The following is a 19458-nucleotide window of genomic DNA, read 5'->3' on the forward strand; positions in this document are numbered from 1 at the left end:
AGTCCTTCTTCACTGGGCACATAATTAAACTATGGAACTCTCTGCCACAGGAGCGGAGAGGGCTCTTCCACTCGGGTCCTGCTTGTGGGTTTCCCATTCAGGGAATCTTTTGGGCAACTGTAAGTACAGGATGCTGGAGTAGGTGAGGCCATTGGCCTGATCCAGCAGGCTCAGATAATGATCTTACCTTCTCCTGCCTCTTCTGCCTTCCAGAAACCAAGGAGGAGCTGGAGGAGCTCATGTCTGACATCAAGAAGACAGCCAACAAAGTGCGCTCCAAGCTAAAGAGTGAGTATCTCCTTGCACGGGGGCAGGATGAGGGTGCCACGCACAGGGGCTGGTTTGGCTTCCGACCCCCATCTCTCTTGACTTGGGGCACAGCCGAGGGAAGCAGGTGGCATGGCCAGCCTTCGGTGGACATGGCAGGAGATAGAACTGCAAGGCTCTGGTGGCAAGCTTAGTGCAGGGGGCCACGTTTGGAGGCTCAATATTTATTTTCCTGGGATACTCTGCTTTTTTGGGGTTGGGTGGGTGTGTTTCAAGTTTCTAGTCCTCATGCTCAGAGGTGTTGTGGGAAATGGCTGTTGGAGGGGTAAAAGGGGCATCTGTGCCCTACAGAGCAAGTTGTCCTCCAAAATCAGAATGGTAAAGGTAAAGGGACCCCTGACCATTAGGTCCAGTCATGGACGACTCTGGGGTTGCGGCGCTCATCTCACTTTACTGGCCAAGGGAGCCGGTGTACAGCTTCCGGGTCATGTGGCCAGCATGACTAAGCTGCTTCTGGCGAACCAGAGCAGCGCACGGTAACGCCGTTTACCTTCCCGCCAGAGCGGTACCTACCGGTATTTATCTACTTGCACTTTGACGTGCTTTCGAACTGTTAGGTTGGCAGGAGCAGGGACCGAACAACAGGAGCTCACCCCGTCGCAGGGATTCGAACTGTCGACAAGTCCTAGGCTCTGTGGTTTAATCCACAGCGCCACCCGCGTCCCTGTATAAATCAGAATGGAGGAAGCCCCTAAAAGGGGCAGTGGAAAATGATCTGCAAGTCAAGGATGTCCTAGGAACCTCTGCCTTGTTTTTTTCAAGATTTTCAACCTTCATGGCTTCCAAGATCCTTTTGGCTGTGCCTGGAGATCTCAGAACCAGGGCAGCTCCTCTCCTCTCTCCTTTGGAGATAACCAAAGGAAATGCAGATTTGCATCCTTTATTTGGGCTGCAGGGTTCACCTTTCATAGCCCAGATTTTTGCTTTTCCTTCTAAATTAAATGAGGTGTTCTGACTTTCCTGGGGCAGTTTTAGGGATGCTCCTAGATGGTCTTTTGCCTTCTGGGGAGCTATTTTTAACCTAGTCTGAAATGGGCATCAGGCAGGCGAGGAAGGAGAGAGAGAGAGAGAGTCCCATCTGTTTCTCAACCCCCGCCCCCTTTCTCTTCCTTCTCTGAACGTCTGATCTGCTTTTCTCTCCCCCTTAGGTATTGAGCAGAGCATTGAGCAGGAGGAAGGGCTCAACAGATCGTCAGCAGATTTGAGAATAAGAAAGACACAGGTAGGTGGCCCTGTTACCCACTCACTGCCTGGTCTGTGAGTTTCTTTTAAGCCCCCGTTAAAGCCTTATGATCCAGTGGGCACTTCTTGTGGCAGTGAGTTCCATATGTTAACATCCAATGGTGTGAACTTCGGGGCACCTGGAAATATTACATGTCACAATATGTTGTCCATAGTCATAGAATTGTAGTGTTGGAAGGTACCACCAAGGGTCATCTAGTCCAGCCCCCTGCAATGCAGGAATCTCAGCTACAGAATCCCTGGCAGATGGGATCCAACCTCTGTTTAAAAAGCTCCAAGGAAAGAGAGTCGACGGCACTCTGAGATAGTCCTTCCTTTCTCCTCTGGCTGATTGGTTCCATTCGAGTGACCCAAAGTCTGGCGTTGGTGTGGTTTGTGACAAATAATATTTATATTTTGAAATATAAAAAGATGGAGCTGTATTCGATTTCTACCCAAAGTTAGTTGCCATTAATTTCAGTGTGTCTACTCTTGAGTACAAACTTGGATGGCTTACACCCCTTGGATGCTTATATTTTGATCTTCGCAGTTAAAAATAATAATAATGATCAGTTTTGTTACATTCCTTCTGTTTTATGGTTTGTACGACTAGACACCTCCTGAAGATTTTTTCTGCAAGCCTGTCCTTTAATGCTTTAAAAATAAAATTCTCTCTTTCCACTTCCTCCACACCATGCATAATTTATTTTTAAGGAACAGTAAAACTTCTGTCACATCCTTTCATTGAAAAACACCAAATCTTGGCACTGGGTATTTTCCTACCACTGGCAGGGGCTGATGAATGTGGCCCCCCGAACCCTCTCCATCTGGCCCTTGGGACACTCAGTGGCCCAGCTACACCCTCTCCTCATGTGCCTGAGCCAGACTGGGATGTGCCATCAAATTTGTGATGCTGCTACTTGCTTCTGTGGACAGAGGATGGGTTGGAACATACAAATGAAAAAAATTGCATCTTTTGCTCCGCCCACTTTTGCCTCAGCTCTACTCACTGCTGGTTTCAGCCTTGTTGGAATTGGTCCCTTGCGCTGTGAGCTGGGTGTTAACTTGGGTGTGGTCTGTTCAAATTTCTCCTCAGTGCTGTCCTGTTAACCCAGGAATCTTTCAACCAATATTTCTGAATTCTCTTTAGGGGTTTTTTGGGGGGAGGGGGGGCACATTCCATTTGTGGTTCCCATTTCAACATGTTGCTGCCTCGTTCGCACTTCCGAAACAAAGCCAAAGGCAAAATTTCATCTCCCCTTTGAATTTCCTCTACAGCCAAGCAAGGTGTACTCAAAGGGACTGCATTAGGGAAAGTGTGTACCAAATTAAAATGTGTAGAGTCAGTGTGGTGCAATGGTTAAAGTGTTGGATTAGGACCCAGGAGAGACCCGGGTTCAAATTCAGCCACAAAGCTCACTGGTTGCCCTTGGGGGGCCAGTCACTGCCTCCCAGCCTCACAGGGTGGTAATGGGAATTAAATGAGGAGGTTTTTTGAGTCCACAGCTCCCGTAACCAACTAGATTCTTTCTGCGGCACCTCTGTGGGGCTCAGGAACCCGGTTATGTCACCCATTGCCTGCCGAGCTGGCAGCCTCTCACCCTTTCTCAGCCCCCTTTTCCTTGGGATCCCTCTGGGCAGCTGCTGCTGCGGCCCTTGGTCTCTAAGCTGCTCCCCTGCCCCCAAAGAAAAGGTACCTCTCAGGCAGCCCTGTTTAGGGAAGTTTATAATGACTGGTGTTTTAATGTATTTTTAATCTTTTGTTGGAAGCCGCCCAGAGTGGGTGGGGTATAAATAATGCATTATTATTATTATTATTATTATTATTATTATTATTATTATTGATGCGGGTGGCGCTGTGGGTCAAACCACAGAGCCTAGGACTTGCCGATCAGAAGGTCGGCGGTTCGAAACTGCGCAACAAGGTGAGCTCCCGTTGCTCGGTCCCTGCTCCTGCCAACCTAGCAGTTCAAAAGCACGTCAAAGTGCAAGTAGATAAATAGGTACCGCTCTGGCGGGAAGGTAAACGGTGTTTCCTGGCGCTGCTCTGGTTCGCCAGAAGTGGCTTAGTCATGCTGGCCACATGACCCGGAAGCTGTATGCCGGCTCCCTCGGCCAATAAAGCGAGATGAGCGCCGCAACCCCAGAGTGGGTCACGACTGGACCTAATGGTCAGGGGTCCCTTTACCTTTACTATTATTATTATTATTATTATTATTATTATTATTATTATTTATTACCTCCAAGAGGCAACCTTTGCCTGCAGAGCTTAAGGCCTGGGCTGCTGCAATAAACAGCTGTGCAAACCTTTGGGAGGCAGAGACACAAGAGGGCAACAGAGGAAGGAGGGAAAGAAAGAGGGGCAGAGGCCAGTGTTGCCCACACACCCCTGACCATCATTCAAGGCACCCCAGGGTGCCACGGTACGCTGGTTGAAAACCACTGGCGTATGCCATCCTTGAGCCCCCTGGAGAAAGAAGAGGTGGGGATATAAATTCAATAAATAAATTAAATTGATGCAACATACAAGAAGGTGTGATATTTTAGGGGAATCGCTTGCAAGAATGTGCCCGTTCGGAAAAACGGCATATGAAAAGTGCTGACAAATTCTGTTAAAAAGATGCAAAACAAGAGCTGAACTCAGGGTTGAGAAATGAGCAGCTGAAATGGAGGGATTCATCCATCTCTGGTCCAGTTTCAAAGCGGAAGGCTGGATTAAGGCTGAGGGGGCGAAGTAGCTGGTTTGGGGGGTGGCTCCTGATGAGATCCCCCCCCTTTCCCATGGGGTTGGGGAGGAAGAGCCTGACTTTTCCCCTCTCCCCAGCCTTTGTGGATGCTGAAGGGCACCAACAGCTCGTCTTCACAACAAACAAAGCCAGTTCCAAGTCATCGCCCCCCCCCAACCTCCCCGTCACACGATGATGAGCAGCCAAGTCTGATCTCCAAAGAAACGTGTCTCTCTCTCTCTCTCTCTCTCTCTCTCTCTCTCTCTCTCTCTCTCTGACTCCCCGAAACACAGCAGATGGGCGATGCGCCGGGGAGAGCAAGTGTGAAAATGTTTTGCTGTGCAGCCGCCTGTTCCTTAATCAGAGGCAAGGAACTGCGGTGCATGAGCTGGGGCGGAAAGCAGGAAGCAGCGGGTGGGTGGGATGCTCTTCCGTGCTTTAGTCTTTTATTTCTCTTCTGAATTACGCAAGGGTATCGGGAGCAGAACAGGGTGGGGCCATCTAGAGGAGCGAGGCGCAACCTGGTACCCTCCAGGTGTTGTGGGCGGGGGGCTGTGGCTCCCATCAGCCCCCCAACTGGCGGGGCCAAGGGGTCAGTGATAGTGCCAGGGTTCTGACTTCTACGGGCAATTGTTGAGGGTCCGCGCCTCCCCCCACAAAGGGGCGTCCTGGACCTGCTCTTCCTCTGCCCCATTGCAAACACCATGAATTGCAGGATATGTTGTGTGTGAAGTAGATTTTCTTAAGGAAAACTTACTTTTCTTAAGAAAACCTACTGATGGATAGTCAGTGTGGTCTTAGTGGTCAGAGTGCGGGACTAGGACCTTGGGAGATCAGGGTTCGAATCCCCACTCAGCCAAGAAATTTGCTGGGGGACCTTGGGCCAGCCATGCGCTCTCCGTCTAACCTACCTCATGGGTTTGTCACGAGGATAAAACGGGGTAGAGACCTATGTACTCCACCTTGAGCTCCTTAGAGGAAATAAATGCAATAAAATAAACAGAAGTAAATCAATTGTCACAGAATCCTCTTGGTGCCGGTGTTTGAAATTCCCGAGGCACATTTTGCGTCTGGTGTGGGTCCAGTTGTGACCACGCGGAGATCTCTGGATGCCTGGTTGTCGGTGCTGCAGCGGACAGACTAACATGCTTACCGTTCTGGAAAATGATGGCAGCCATGTTTTCTCTTCCCCCACCCGCCCAGCATTCCACCTTGTCCCGGAAGTTTGTGGAGGTGATGTCAGAGTACAACGCCACCCAGTCGGACTACCGGGAGCGCTGCAAGGGCAGGATCCAAAGGCAGCTAGAAATAAGTGAGTTGCTTCCATGCTCCCCCTTCTCTTGAGAATTGCTGCCCGTTGTTCGCTCTCTCCTTGCAGGGAATTCACTACTGCCAAATGTTTCATTCCCCTATTTTCTGTGCTGTTCTCCTGATTATTCAGGCCTTGTCTTTGTCTTTAGTGACACACACACACAGGCATTATCTTATTCACTGTGTATGGGAAACATCCTATTTTTCAGAGCTACCGTGCCTTTTATTGGAAGCTTCCTGGCCAGCATGGTGACAATATTGGTTAGTTCCTGTTTCTGGAAGTGAGGCTCAAATTACTGATTTCTTCTCATTGTTTCTCTCAATGCTTAGCAGAAAAAGTAGAATTTCACTATAAAAGAAAGATAATGAAACAACAACTTCATTTATTTATTTTATACACACACACACCACTTGATTGTTTAAAAAAACCTCAAACTGGTTTACAAAAAGGTAAACCAATAAAATGGAGAAAAATTCACAATCATACTATTATGATGATGATTATGACCATTATAATTAATTATTATTATTCATTATTTATACCTCGCCTATCTGGCTGGGCAGCTCCCAACAGAATATTAAAACACAATAAAATATCAAACATTAAAAACTTCCCTAAACAGGGCTGCCTTTCGATGTCTTCTAAAAGTCAGATAGTTGTTTATTTCCTTGACATCTGATGGGAGGGCATTCCAGAGGGCGGGCGCCACCACCGAGAAGGCCCTCGGAGCTGGACCTCAGCGCCCGGGCTGAACGATGGGGGTGAAGATGCTGCTTCAGGTATACTGGGCCGAGGCCGTTTAAAACATACAAAAGTTAAAATATTAAAACTGATTAAAATTACCTCTAAATAAGTAGGTGCCAGGAATTTTAGAGCCCCCAGCCACGGAACCATAGCTGACCAATTAAGGGGAAGTGTATTTCAATTTCAGTAAAGCTCTTGACAAAGCCCCCCATGATATTCTTGTGTAAAAGCTGGTAAAATGTGGGCTGGGGGGGGCATGTAACTGTTAGGTAGATTGCAGAGGGTTGTGCTAGATGACACTTGTCCCTTCCAGCTCTATGATCTCCTGATCATCAGGCCGTGCTTGCTGTGACGGATGGGAGCTATGATCCTCTGATTTCCACAGGCATCTGGTTGGCTACTGTTGGAATTCCATTCCTCCCGTGCTGCAGATGTGTGGGATTGTTACATGTCACATGTCTGTGTTTACATTCCAGCACTGATTGTTGGAGTCTTGCAAGCAGAAAGTGAGGTACGCTGTTTCTATTCTGTACAGTCATACCTCGGGTTACAGGTGCTTCAGGTTGCGTTTTTTTCAGGTTACGGACGCGCTGAAACCTGGAAGTACCGGAACGGGTTACTTCTGGGTTTTGGCGGTCGTGCATGCGCAGAAGTGCTAAATCGCACTATGCGCAGAAGCGCCGAATTGCAACCCTCGCATATGCAGACGCGCCACTGCGGGTTGCGAACTTGCATCCCGCATGGATCACATTCGCAACCCGAGCGTCCACTGTACAGCTATTGCTTTTGCAATAACAAGAAAGACAGAGAGAGGAGCCATGTTTTCTTATGTTACGTTTGATTTTGTGTGTGTTAAATTAGGCTTAGATGTTACACCTCAAGACTCAGTCTGTTTGGGCTCTGCTAGTCATGAGCTCATGTCCTTGGATATGGGTCACATCAGCGTGACGGGACACCGGAGTGATGAATTCCGGGCAATGCTGTGTTGTGGGGGAGGCACCGGCCTCGGCGTTATCACCCAACATTTGGGAACAGGATGCTGGACTAGATGGGCCATTGGTAGTTCTACTCTGTTTGGAGGGCACCACACCCCTGTTGTAAGGAGAAAGCGTTGCAGGAGGATTTTGGCTGACTAGGATTGAATGGGATTAAACATTTTAGGGAGATCTTGGCTATAAGAAAAGGGCGGTTTTAGGTAACACTGTGCTGTGTCTGGCACACCTTTTCAAATTTTGCTTCTAATTAATTGGAAGGAACAAACACCACCTCGGCAACACTCAAAAGCTCAGCCATGTGAACCACCCTCACCCCAGACACACCTTCCTGTGTGGAAACTTTCTTAGCAAAAACGAGATCTGCGCAGCAGTGTCTGGCCTAATGAGCACAGCAACTTATTTCTGGTAGATCTTGCCCCCATGAAGCAGTTGCTGAAACTGAAGGTCCCCACCTCCCCAAGTCCCCTCCTCTCCAGGCAATCTGAGACTGCACCTGCATGAAGCCACCTACTCCTCTGCCCTCTTCACGCCTCTTCTGGTTCAGGGAGACAAGAGGGAAGGGGAGCTGGTCACAGCAGGAGGGGGAGACACCTGTGACTTTTCATTGCCTAGTTATCTCCCGCTTGGACTACTGCAATGCGCTCTATGTGGGGCTACCTTTGAAGGTGACCCGGAAACTACAACTAATCCAGAATGCGGCAGCTAGACTAGTGACTGGGGGCAGCCGCCGAGACCACATAACACTGGTCTTGAAAGACCTACATTGGCTCCCAGTATGTTTCCAAGCACAATTGAAAGTGTTGGTGTTGACCTTTAAAGCCCTAAACGGCCTCGGTCCAGTATACCTGAAGGAGTGTCTCCACCCCCATCGTTCTGCCCGGACGCTGAGGTCCAGAGCCGAGGGCCTTCTGGCGGTTCCCTCATTGCGAGAACCAAAGCTACAGGGAACCAAGCAGAGGGCCTTCTCGGTAGTGGTGCTCACCCTGTGGAGCGCCCTCCCATCAGATGTCAAAGAGAGAAACAACTACCTGACATTCAGAAGACATCTGAAGGCAGCCCTGTTCAGGGAAGTTTTTAATGTGTGACATTTTAGTGTGTTTTTGGTCTTTGTTGGAAGCCGCTCAGAGTGGCTGGGGAAATTCAGCCAGATGGGTGGGGTACAAATAATAAATTATTATTATTATTGCCTGACTCCTTTCTGCCAGACTCTCCCTGCTCACTAAGCCCGTCACCTCTTCAGCTTCTGACACCTCTTCCCAGTCTTCTCCCTCTGACCACTCATTGTTGTCCCACCGACACCCCCCTGGCTCTGAGCCTTCTCCTTTGGGGCTCCCCAGCTGGTTCCTCCCACCATTCCTCTGCGTCCAACAGGTCTGCGACTCTTGCTTTCCTTCCTGCGGGTCATGCCTTACCTGCTTGGCTTCTCAGGGCATGCTGCGGCCGGCCCCTCCGCCTGGCCTTTGGGCTTTGTGGCCAGCAAGGCATCCCTGGCGGCAGATAAGTTGTTCAGTGCCTTGAGGCGACGTGCGCGCATGTGGCTTTTTTCAGGCTGCCAGTGCGAAGGGGGTGGGCATGTGAGGAGCTGGCGGGAACAGGTAAGGGGGTGGAGGTGAGATTGGGAGAGATGAGAATAGAAGGACTGAGTGGGAGAAGTTGGGAATCAGAGGAGAGCCGGTTGCCAGGAGGGAGGGAAGGCGGGCAGCCGGCTAGAGGAGATGGAGCCAATCGGCAGCCTTAGCTGGAGATGAGCTGATGGGGGGGGGGGAATCTAGGGCAGAGCACAGGGAAGGGGCAGTCTGCAATCTTCACTTTTACTTGCTGAGGGTAAAAGGAAAGTTGTGAAGATGAGCAAAAGTGCCTTTTGAAGGCAGATCCTGTAGGAACTAAGCAGAAACATTGACTAAACCTCAAGGATCGCCTCTCCCCATATAAACCAACCCGGACTCTGTGATCATAATCGCAAGAGGCCCAAAGGGTGGCAACACGAGAACCAGCCTTTTCTGCAGTGGCTCCCTATTTGTGGAATGCTGGCCCCAGGGATGTTCGGCTAGCACCTTCATTATACATTGTTTGGCGCCAGGCTTTGGCTGATCGATATATTTTAAAATGTGGGACCAGGATTGGGCGGTATTTTGTTCTAGCTATTTATTTGTGATTTTATATTGCATTTTTATATCATGAACCACCCTGAGATCTTCTGATGAAGGGCAGTATATAGACTTAATGAATAAATAAAATATTAAGAAAGAGAACCATGGCCTGTCCTCAAACCCAGTGGTGTCATGGTAAATTCAGGAGAGCAGGGTCCCTTCATGAGAGCCACAGCCATGTCCCTTCTAAGATTATAGGGCCTTCTAAGGTAACAAAAATAATAATAAGTAATGGGATTGCATTGCAACAAGCAGTGTGGATCGCCATATGCTGCTTTCCAGCTAGCCACCATTTTCTGCGCACGTCCCTGGGTGCATGGAGGGCTCCAACACCTTCTTTTGGAATGATTTTAAGTTGTGTTAAGTTCCATAACTTGCACCCCATTCTCTTGAAACTGAAACATCCTTAGTGTTTTCAGAGTTCCTAAAAAATGCTTAGCTTTGGAGCATATGGAGCAAGTCCTCCTTGTTGCTCTTCCACGCGCCTTCTCCTGAGGGACCCTGGAAGCCCCTCCTATGAAGCTGTCTCCCCTTCTTTCACTGCTTGCCAGCACAAAGGCTGAGAAGACTTATTCTCAGTGCCTAGAAAGCTTCCCTTTTGTGCTGATTGGGCAGCTCCAGGATGCCAGAGTCTGGGACCCTGCAGAGTCTTTTTGCACACACAGACATACATACATACATACATACATACACACACACACCATGACCCCAGACCACTGCTCAAACCACAGCATGTTGGAAAGAAAGGGATGCATTGACTTCTCTGTGCCCTTTGCAGCTGGCAGAACCACCACCAGTGAGGAGCTGGAGGATATGTTGGAGAGTGGGAACCCTGCCATTTTCTCTTCTGGGGTATGTGTGTCATCGTCCGCCCCCGTCCCCGCCCGCCCCCCAGCTTTGTGATCTTGCTAGTCTTAAGTCTCAGATTTGGGGTACCAATGAAGACTTTCTTTGTTCAGATGGGGGTTGCTTTAGAAGTGCCACCTCTTTGACCTGGCAGCGGGCAGATCTACACTCATGGTTTTTAACGCTAAAGAAAAAGTTAAGGAATGGTCCTGAGAACCATACAGCCGCTATTAAAATGTGACACCAGAGGGCGCTGCAGAGCAACTAGCTATCACAAACCAGGTGGTAGACTTTGTGGAAAAGAGGCGAAAGGAAACCAAATGGGGTTTTTTTCTGTCTTGACTGATGTTTTAGAACAATATTAGTGTTCTAATAACATTTAAAAGGTGAGTGTAGATCCAGCTAGTCTGTGGGCAACTATTTTGCCACAGTGGGGAGAACACCAAGGGCGTTTGCTGAGACCTCGGCCCTAATTGCCATCCGGTGCAACAGAGGCTGCTCTCTACCACTAGAGTTGCAGCCTTGCAAAACAAAACCGCAAACGTTTCTCAGGCAGAAGCTGCCAGCCCAGCCGCTGAGGCAAAGCCTTGTTAGTTTTTCTCTCTCCTGCTTTTCACATGGCACTCAAGGCCGTCTAGGCAGGCCCAGGTCTCCTGCCCAGGTATGGACTGCTCCCTAATCTACTTCGTGTCAATAAAATTACTGCACCTTCAAACCATGCTGACAGGCCGCGTTAACCATCTGTGGCATGGAAAAAAGAAAACAATAAAGCCTGCTTAAACACCTAGAGTCATTTCTCAACTTGCCCCCACATCAAGTGAGTGTCAGTCCCTGAACCCTGAAAATTTTATTCAGCACCTGCCCCCCCCCCCGGACTTATTCCTTGGACTTCTGCAGACATAACACAAATGCACTTCCAACCCTAAGTGCCTAGAACCATAGAAACACAGAATGGTAGAATTGGAAGGGAACCTGAGGATCATGTAGTCCAGTGTTTCCCAAACTTGGGTCTCCTGCTGTTTTTGGACTACAACTCCCATCATCCCTAGCTAGCAAAACCAGTGGTCAGGGATGATGGGAACTGTAGTACAAAAACAGCTGCAGACCCAAGTTTGGGAAACCCTGATTTAGGCCAACACCCCCCCCCTTGCAATGCAGAAATATGCAGCTGTCCCATACAGGGATCGAACCTGCAACCTTGGCACCATCAGCACCACGCTCTAACCAACTGAGCTGTCCGTTCTGCCTAGGAATGCCATTTCATTTCCTTTTTCACAGAAGCCGCGATTCTCAGGGAAGCGACTTCTGCGGTCTGGCAGGATCGTGAGACTCTCTCCATCCGAGTCATGCAAGACGGGGCGAGGCAGGGGGGTGGTGGAGAGAAAGATCTTGGAGATCTGGAGCCTGGGGGTCCCCGATCCCAATGGCTGCTCACGCCCTGCCTTGTTAATTAATTTTAATTAATTTTTATAATGAAATGTTTTTAGAATGTTGGATTATTTGATTGTTGTTAGCCGCCCTAAGCCCGGCTTCGGCTGGGGAGGGCGGGATATAAATAAAAATTATTATTATTATTTATTATTTCATCCTCAGATCATCATGGACTCCAACATCACGAAGCAGGCGCTGAACGAGATCGAGACTCGGCACAGCGAGATCATCAAGCTCGAGAACAGCATCCGGGAGTTGCATGATATGTTCATGGACATGGCGATGCTAGTGGAGAGCCAGGTAAGGGCTGATCTGGGGGGCAGGAAGGAAGGGGTGGGAAACTGCAGAGTGGACCCCTGGGACTGGCAGGTTGAGGAACCAATGGCTGGCCCCGAGGGCTGTGTCACCTTCAGGAGCCACCTGCCAGTCATGGGCGGGGCCAGAGGCCAAAGTGGGCGGAGCAGATTCCAGTTGCTGTGGAAACCCCAGGAGGGGAGAGTGATGCTCTTGTGCTCGGATCCTGCTTGCCAGTTCCCCACAGGCCACACTGAAAACAGGATGCAGGACTGGATGGGCCATTGGCCTGATCCAGCAGCCTCTTCCGATGTGAATTGATTCACCCTGGCCTTGGGCACCTGGTATCTGCGTGTTTCAGGACTTCTCATCCTATCCTTGTGATGTGTTTTAACTGTTTTTAACTCTGAATTTTACATTGTTTGCACCCATCCGGGGACCTGTTGGTGAAGGGAAAGAAAAGACCCCTGCGCCTGAAACCTGGGACAGCTGCTGTCTGTCAGTGTAGATCAGGGTTTCCCAAACTTATTTTTTAAAAACAATTTTGGATTGGTTTTTCAACAAATACAAGAACCATTAAACACTTATCCAGCAGTACAGTGGCCCCTTGGTTCTCAAACTTAATCCGTTCCGGAAGTCCGTTCCAAAACCAAAGCGTTCCAAAACCAAGTCGCTCTTTCCCATCAAAAGTAACGCAAAATGGATTAATCTGTTCCAGACTTTTAAAAACAACCCCTAAAGCAGCAATTTAACATGAATTTTACTATCTAACAAGACCATTGATCCATAAAATGAAAGCAATAAGCAATGTACTGCAGTCACACAATCAATCAGTAGCTGAACTGGGTTCCAAACAGTCACAAAAGCAAAACAAAAAGAGCCACAAAAACGCAAAATAAATAGCAAAAACAGACAGACCTCAGCGTAACACTTAAAATGGAGCATGTTTGGTTTCCGAAAAAAGTTCGCAAACCGGAACACTTACTTTCGGGTTTGCAGTGTTTGGGTTCCAAGTTGTTTGAGTACCAAGGTGTTTGAGAACCAAAGTACCACTGTAAATCTAATGGTATTTGTTTTCTCCATTGTCTCTAGGAAATTGTTAGGTTGCAAGCAGCTGCCCCCCACGCTGCTCCCCCACCTATCTCCCCTAGATATCTTTGGCAAAACACATGGCACAGGGTTGCAAATTTCATCTGCTCCCACCTCCCGGCTGCGAAATGCAGCCAGTGAATTGGAGCACATCCGGTTGGGTGGGGGCTAATGGGACCCCCAATTGTTTCCAGGTGGGCCAATTACTTTGGGTATGTCGAAATGGGTTTGTGTGATCTTTTACATATGTTTGTGGGAGAGGGAGTTATTTTGTTGTTGTTTTCGTTTTAACTATTTACCTGTGTTTTTACCTTGTGTTTTTATCCTGCAAACCACCCTGAGATCTTGTGATGAAGGGGGACGGTTATATACATCAAATGAATAAAAATAAAATAAAATCTGAGTTAGTGGGTAGGATATTCATTTGGGGGATTAATTTAGAATGATCTTTTGTAGATACCACATAGGATCATAAAGCTGGAAAGAGCCCAAAGAGTCGTATACCTGTAGTCCGACCCACTGCAATAAATGAATTCTGATGGGGGGGCGGGAATTGAATAAATTGGAGGGGGATTTATTTACTAAGTAGATTTTTGTGGGGATCTGGCTATGGTGCAAATCAGTTGATGGCTTTGTTGGATTGGTCGGAAGGGGAGTTGCTTCCCTTCCCTTCTGTGATATTTAAAAATAAATTAGCATATGTAAATCAAGGTCCGTGGGCCCCATCAATAGCAGGCGCCTTGCAGTGCAGTACCTTGAAGAGGTTTCCTCTTTGAGGTGAGAACCAGGGTTTTCTGCAACTTTCGTCCTACTCAAGAGTAGACCCACTGAATGGCATGACTAATGTAGGCCTGTTGATTTCAGTGGGTCTTCTCTGAGCAGAGCTGAGCTGATGACAACCCTCCATTCCTGGAGCTCAGCGCCTGCCCCTCCTGACCCCTCTTTCTATCCCCCCCATGCTGCCGTGCACACCTGGAGAAGGGCACCCAGGCATTGGCAGGTAATGTCCCCTCCCCCCCAGCTCCCTGCGCTGAGGTTGCTGCATGCCTGTGCTGTCCCTGCATGCCTGGTGGTGTGTGTCCCCTATGATGCCAGTGGGAAGCGAGGACTAGAACAGGTGGACAATCGGAATGAAACCGGATCTTGGAAGACTCAGGATAAAAGGAAGGACTTCTTCACACAGCGCTGAGTTAAACTGTGGAACTCCCTCCCACAGGAGGCAGTGACGGCCACCAACCTAGATGGCTTTAAAAGAGGATTAGAGAAATTCGTGGAGGAAGAGATGGATGACTATGAGCCATGGAGGCAGTGATGCTTCTGAAAACCACAGGAGGGGAGAGGGCTCTTGTGCTGGGGTCCTCCTTGTGGGTTTCCCATTGGGGCATGTGGCTAGCCACTGTGAGAGCAGGATGCTGGACTCGATGGGCACCTTTGACCTGATCCACCAGAGCTTCAGTTACTTCCTGCTCTGAGTAGGGCTAGGGGTGGGATACAGCCCTCTGAAACCAGAGCCCTGCTTGACGTCTCTCAGTTTATGTGCATGTAGTGGAAGGCTCACTATGCCTCTAGTCCCTGCTGCGGACCAATTTGCTCCGCAGGATCATGGAGCTAGGGAAAGGGAGGTTCAGCCTCCTTCCTCAGCTGTGTCTTGGAGCAGCTTGGTCCGGGCAGTCTGTGCTCCCTTGGGAGGGCACCCGTTTCTGGTTTTGCCAGCCAAGGTGGGTCAAGAGGAGTAAGACCTGGGAATGGGATGTGCTGCATTTGTGTTCCTTCCCGCATGCATTTGTGGTCCTTATCATTGCTGCCTTCCTGGTGTGCTGCTGGAACATGTGTGGTCTTTGTATCACCGACTTTGTGGAGCCTTTCCCTCCTGTCTCTTTGAATGTTTTCTGTGCAAAACCGGACTCCCTGTTGCCTGTGATTTATTCTTTTTATTTATTGCATTTGCATCCTTTTTTTTTTCCTCCATGGAGCTCAAAGCGGCAGTTTCTGCCCATTTAATCCCTGCAAGGTAGACTAGGCTAAGAGGCAGTCACTGGCCCAAGATCACCCAGTCCTAGGTCCTAGTCCAACACTCTAACCACTATACTGCACCGGTTCTCAATTTAATCCATTTCCTCCTTCTTCTCTCCTTCTGACTCCTTACTGGCAGGTCTGGGACTGAACGCTTGGAATGGGAAGTGGGAGAATCTTCCCTCTTGCAAACCCCCAGTGAAGATGTTTGTGAGCAGGCAGGAGGGAAAGGGGAGCAGGTGGAGGCCCCTGCCAGTGGCTTTGCTAAAACAAGAGCAACGTATGTGCGTCCTCCGCTGCGTAGGGCGAGATGATTGACCGCATTGAATACAACGTGGAGCACTCGGTGGACTACGTGGAGAGGGCCGTCTCAGACACCAAGAAAGCAGTCAAGTACCAGAGCAAAGCCAGGCGGGTAAGTTAGTGCCTTGCAGATAAAGAAGCATTGCAGGCAGCAAAGGCCACCAATAGGGTTGGGCGATATCTGCTTTTCCACATTGCGGTGTATCACCAGCCAAACATCGCGGTCTGGTTCCATAGATGGTATTTAACTCCAAGTAGGTTGGCTAAGATTTATAAAAACAGATTCAGATACGTGGTGGAAGTGTGAAGAAGCAGAGGGAATGTTTTTCCACACGTGGTGGACATGTAAAAGTTAAAAGTGTATTGGGAAATGATTTATAATGAATTGGAAAAAATGTTGAAAACACTTTCCCCCCCAAAAACCAGAATCCTTTTTGTTGAGGATAACTCAGACTTGTAATTCCTAGGGTCAGGAAAGGTTATTTATATATGCAACAACTGCGGCCCATGTTTTGTTAGCCCCCAAATGGAAATTGAGTGAGGTCCCAACTAAAGAGGACTGGCAACTTAAATTGACAGATTATGCAGAACTTGTAGATTTAACATATAGAATAAGAGAGCAAGAAGAACATTCATTTAAAGACTATTTATTGAATATGGAAAATAACTATACAGCTGAAAAATGCTGGCAGCACTAAGACAAATTCAACAGAGTAAGTAATTTTTTGACGGATGTAAAAGTGGAAAAAATTGTTTTGAACGGTTGTAGTAAAATATGCAGGGAGGTATGGTACAAAAATGAACCGTGGAATGAGAAGGAGGGAAGTCCCTGGATATTTTAAAGTTTGTTTTATTTTGAAATGCAAAATCGAAAACTTAATAAAAATTATTTGGGGGGGGGGGGGAGAGAGAATTGGCCAAATTGGCTATCCACAGCTACTTGCCAGAATGCCTCTGATCTCCCTCCCACAGTCGGAGGCAGCAATGCTTCTGAATGTGAGTTGCTGGAACCACGGGATGGGGAGAGTTGTTGCTGCGCTCAGATCCTGTTTGTGTGGTTTCCCTTGGGGGGCATATGGTTGGCCATTGCGAGAACAGGAGGCTGGACTAGATGGGCAAGTGGCCTGACCCAGCCTAGAGCTTGTCTGATGTTGTCCTCCTCTCTTTGCAGAAGAAGATCATGATCATCATTTGCTGCGTGGTGCTGGGCATTGTGATCGCCTCAACGGTTGGCGGGAGTTTCGGCTAGAAAGCCCAGGACACTTTTTTGGGGGGGGGGCGCAGAGGTGGAGAGTGCCTGGGCCCAGCCAGCCAGCAGCAACCCCAGACCCTGCAGCAGAAGCAGCAGAAGCAAGCCACCACCGCAGGGGTGAACTGGCCCACCAGCACGGCTCCCCGTCTCTTATGCATGATTGTTCGTGTTAATGCTGCGTGTCCAGTGCAGTGGGGTGGGGGGTGGGAGGAAGGCCACAGGCACATGCAAATTCCCCACCTGATCTCCTCAGAGGGACACCCCCTCCCTTCGCTTCCACTGGCCAATGACTCACCTCCTCTGTGTTTTTCTTTCCATCCCAGTGAGGTCCCCTCTCTTTCTTCTCTGCCTTCAGAGGTGAGTTTGCCAACAAAGGTGTGCAAAATTGGACCCTGCTCTCTCCCAGGGGAAGGGCCAATATTTTCCTCTTTCTCTTTCCAGCCCCTGCTCTCTCCAGCCACAGAATGGGCAGGCTGGTCCCTTCTGACTCTGCTCTGAGCCACTTCTTTTTCCTGCCAGGTTCTTGCCCTACGCCATCAAGGCCTGTCTACTTATTTAAAACAGGATGCGACCTTTTCACTTAAGGCGGCCGCGGGGTGGTGCGCAACTCTAGATTTAAATCAAAATGCAATGTTTTTTATTTTTGTAAAGGACACTTTTAGAAGCAGGCAGCAGCCACCTGTCAATAGAAGCAGGCTGTCGATGCTCCGTCCCCATTATTTTTAGATGTTCTCTCAAGGTTTTCAGGCCTATGCTGAATAGCGTCTTGGTTTTTTGGGGGGTGGAGGGGGTTGCAGTTTGCAGTCCGTGAATCTTCCTGTCCAAATGTGCTGTGGCTCTCTCTCTCTCAAGCCCTACACAGCAGCAAAGCTCGTGTTTTGAATTTCCAGGTGTGAAACGGCACCTCTTTCCAGAATTTCCAAAATGTTCCAAGTGGCACCGATTCAACACTTCGCATGTGGGCAGCTTTACCCTCTCAGGGAAACCCTCCATGGACTTAAGATCTGTAATTGAGTTTCTCGAGCTGCTAATCTCTGGCTTCCCCAAATGTTGCTGGCCTCCCAACTCCCATCATCCCTGACCATTCCTGCATTGCAGGGAGTTGGAAGAGATCACCCACTGGGGTCACTTTCGACTCTGCACTTCTGTGCCGGCTGCTAGGAGTCAACACCTGGAGGTCCACAGGTTCCCTGCCCTGTGCAAGACAGTGCCTAGCATCTTTCTGCACGAGTCTGTGTGCACCTTGCCAGACCAGTTACTCCCTTTGCCAAAAGCACACACACCCGGTTGCGCCTGCTAGCAGTAGGTGAGGGTGGCAAGCTGCTCCCAGGGGTGACTGAGCAAATAGCTCACCCTGTTGGAAATGCAGACCCTGTGTTGAATCCATCTGTCCCTGTGCCAGGGGGACAGGAGAGAAGCTGTGGGTTGCACATGGGTGGGAAACCAGATGTTCCTGCCTTCCCAACTCAGAACCGCAGAACTATAAGGCACCCAAAGGCTCATCTAGGTCGACTCCCTGCAATGCAGGACTCCCATCAGCCCCAACCAGCATGGCCGTAATGGGAGTTGCAGCCCATCATCGAGAGAGCCATGGCTGGCTCCCGTCCCTGCGACAAGGAGAGGGGTTTCTGCCCTTCCTCCCTCCCCCAGAGCCCATTAAGGGTGGTGCCAGTTACATATGCAATGCAGCAAGTGCCAACCCCCACCCCGGTCTTTTAACTCTGCTCTTCCAGCTGCTTCCCAGCACCAGCAGGTCTCTTGGAGAAAAGCAACACTGCCATTGTCTGGATCCAGAGCTCGCCCTCTCCTCCCTTAGCCATCGGAGTGCAATGAGACCTTTTTAACAAGGCGTTTGCTGCCTCCTGAGAGAATGTGCTCTGCTCACAAGCTGAGTCTCTGGAACGAGCAGGATGAGGCCTGCTCCGCTCCCGAGAGGACCTCAGCTGCACCTACTGCAGAACTACTCCAGGCTCTGACCTGCCAAGAGTCCCACATGGCAGTTGCATCAACAACTGTGTGGTCCTTCTGTAGTCTGAGGTTGTCTCCCTCCCTCTCGCTGCAGGACCACAGACCTTCCTTCCCCCTGCATCAGCTGGGGCAGGGGCCAAAGACCCTCTTTCTGAAGAGCACGTGCAATTTACATTTGTAGACTTTGCTCTCTGCCATCCGCTTGCTTCTTCCCCACATTTCCTGGCCCGAAATCTTCTGCAAGCAGCCTGGCGTGGCAGCATTTGGCCATCTGCTGCTTTGCTCCTCCTCCAGACCTTCCCCGCTTTCCTTGCATGTCGAACCCTGAGCCATCTGTGATGTGTCTGTGCTCTGGAAGCTGTTCTGCACTCCAGACAGCAAACCTGCCAGTTGTTGGGGTGTGTATGTGTATGTGTATTTTGTTTTTTAATTGAGAGCCCTGAAGTGCCACCACCAGTATTCCGCCTCCTCACAGGGAAAGGACATTTATTGATCCATCTTTGCGGAGGCCTCCCCTGGAGTCTCGTAGCATCGCTGTGTTGCTGTGTGAAGCCAAGTGTCCTTCTCTCTCTCTCTCTCTCTCTCTCTGCCCTCACAAGCTGCCTCGCTCTCCTGCCTTCGTGGATGTGGAACTGTCCGTCCGTCTGTTGCCTTCTTCTGACGTTCTGGCCTGCTTAGTTTTCCCTTTACGCCACAACCCCCTCTATAAAACTTCAGGTGGAAAAGCAGCTTCCTTTTCTGGATGGGATTTTATGTAGAATAAAGAAAAAGTGTTTATATCTGTGAA

General features: G+C 49.3%; 1 protein-coding gene across 2 annotated transcripts in view; it reads left to right on the top strand.

Moving 5' to 3' along the window:
* STX1A (syntaxin 1A) overlaps positions 1 to 19458 on the top strand; it is a 40062-nt gene extending 20604 nt beyond the window's left edge. Inside the window, exons 4-11 of one of the 2 annotated variants that reach the window (XR_013980080.1) lie at positions 214 to 288; positions 1476 to 1549; positions 5478 to 5586; positions 10254 to 10327; positions 11915 to 12052; positions 14000 to 14135; positions 15288 to 15563; positions 16623 to 16661. Coding sequence is in view for 1 of the 2 variants with exons in the window: in XM_080983857.1 (XP_080839983.1) it covers positions 214 to 288; positions 1476 to 1549; positions 5478 to 5586; positions 10254 to 10327; positions 11915 to 12052; positions 15453 to 15563; positions 16623 to 16700 (659 nt within the window). In the remaining variant the exon portion in view is untranslated. Of the gene's footprint in view, positions 1 to 213; positions 289 to 1475; positions 1550 to 5477; positions 5587 to 10253; positions 10328 to 11914; positions 12053 to 13999; positions 14136 to 15287; positions 15564 to 16622 lie in introns of both variants that reach the window. The other variant, XM_080983857.1, reaches the window with a different exon arrangement.

This window comes from Podarcis pityusensis (genome assembly GCF_964106645.2).
Source record: "Podarcis pityusensis genome assembly, chromosome: 15".
NCBI classification, from domain to species: Eukaryota; Metazoa; Chordata; class Lepidosauria; order Squamata; family Lacertidae; genus Podarcis; species Podarcis pityusensis.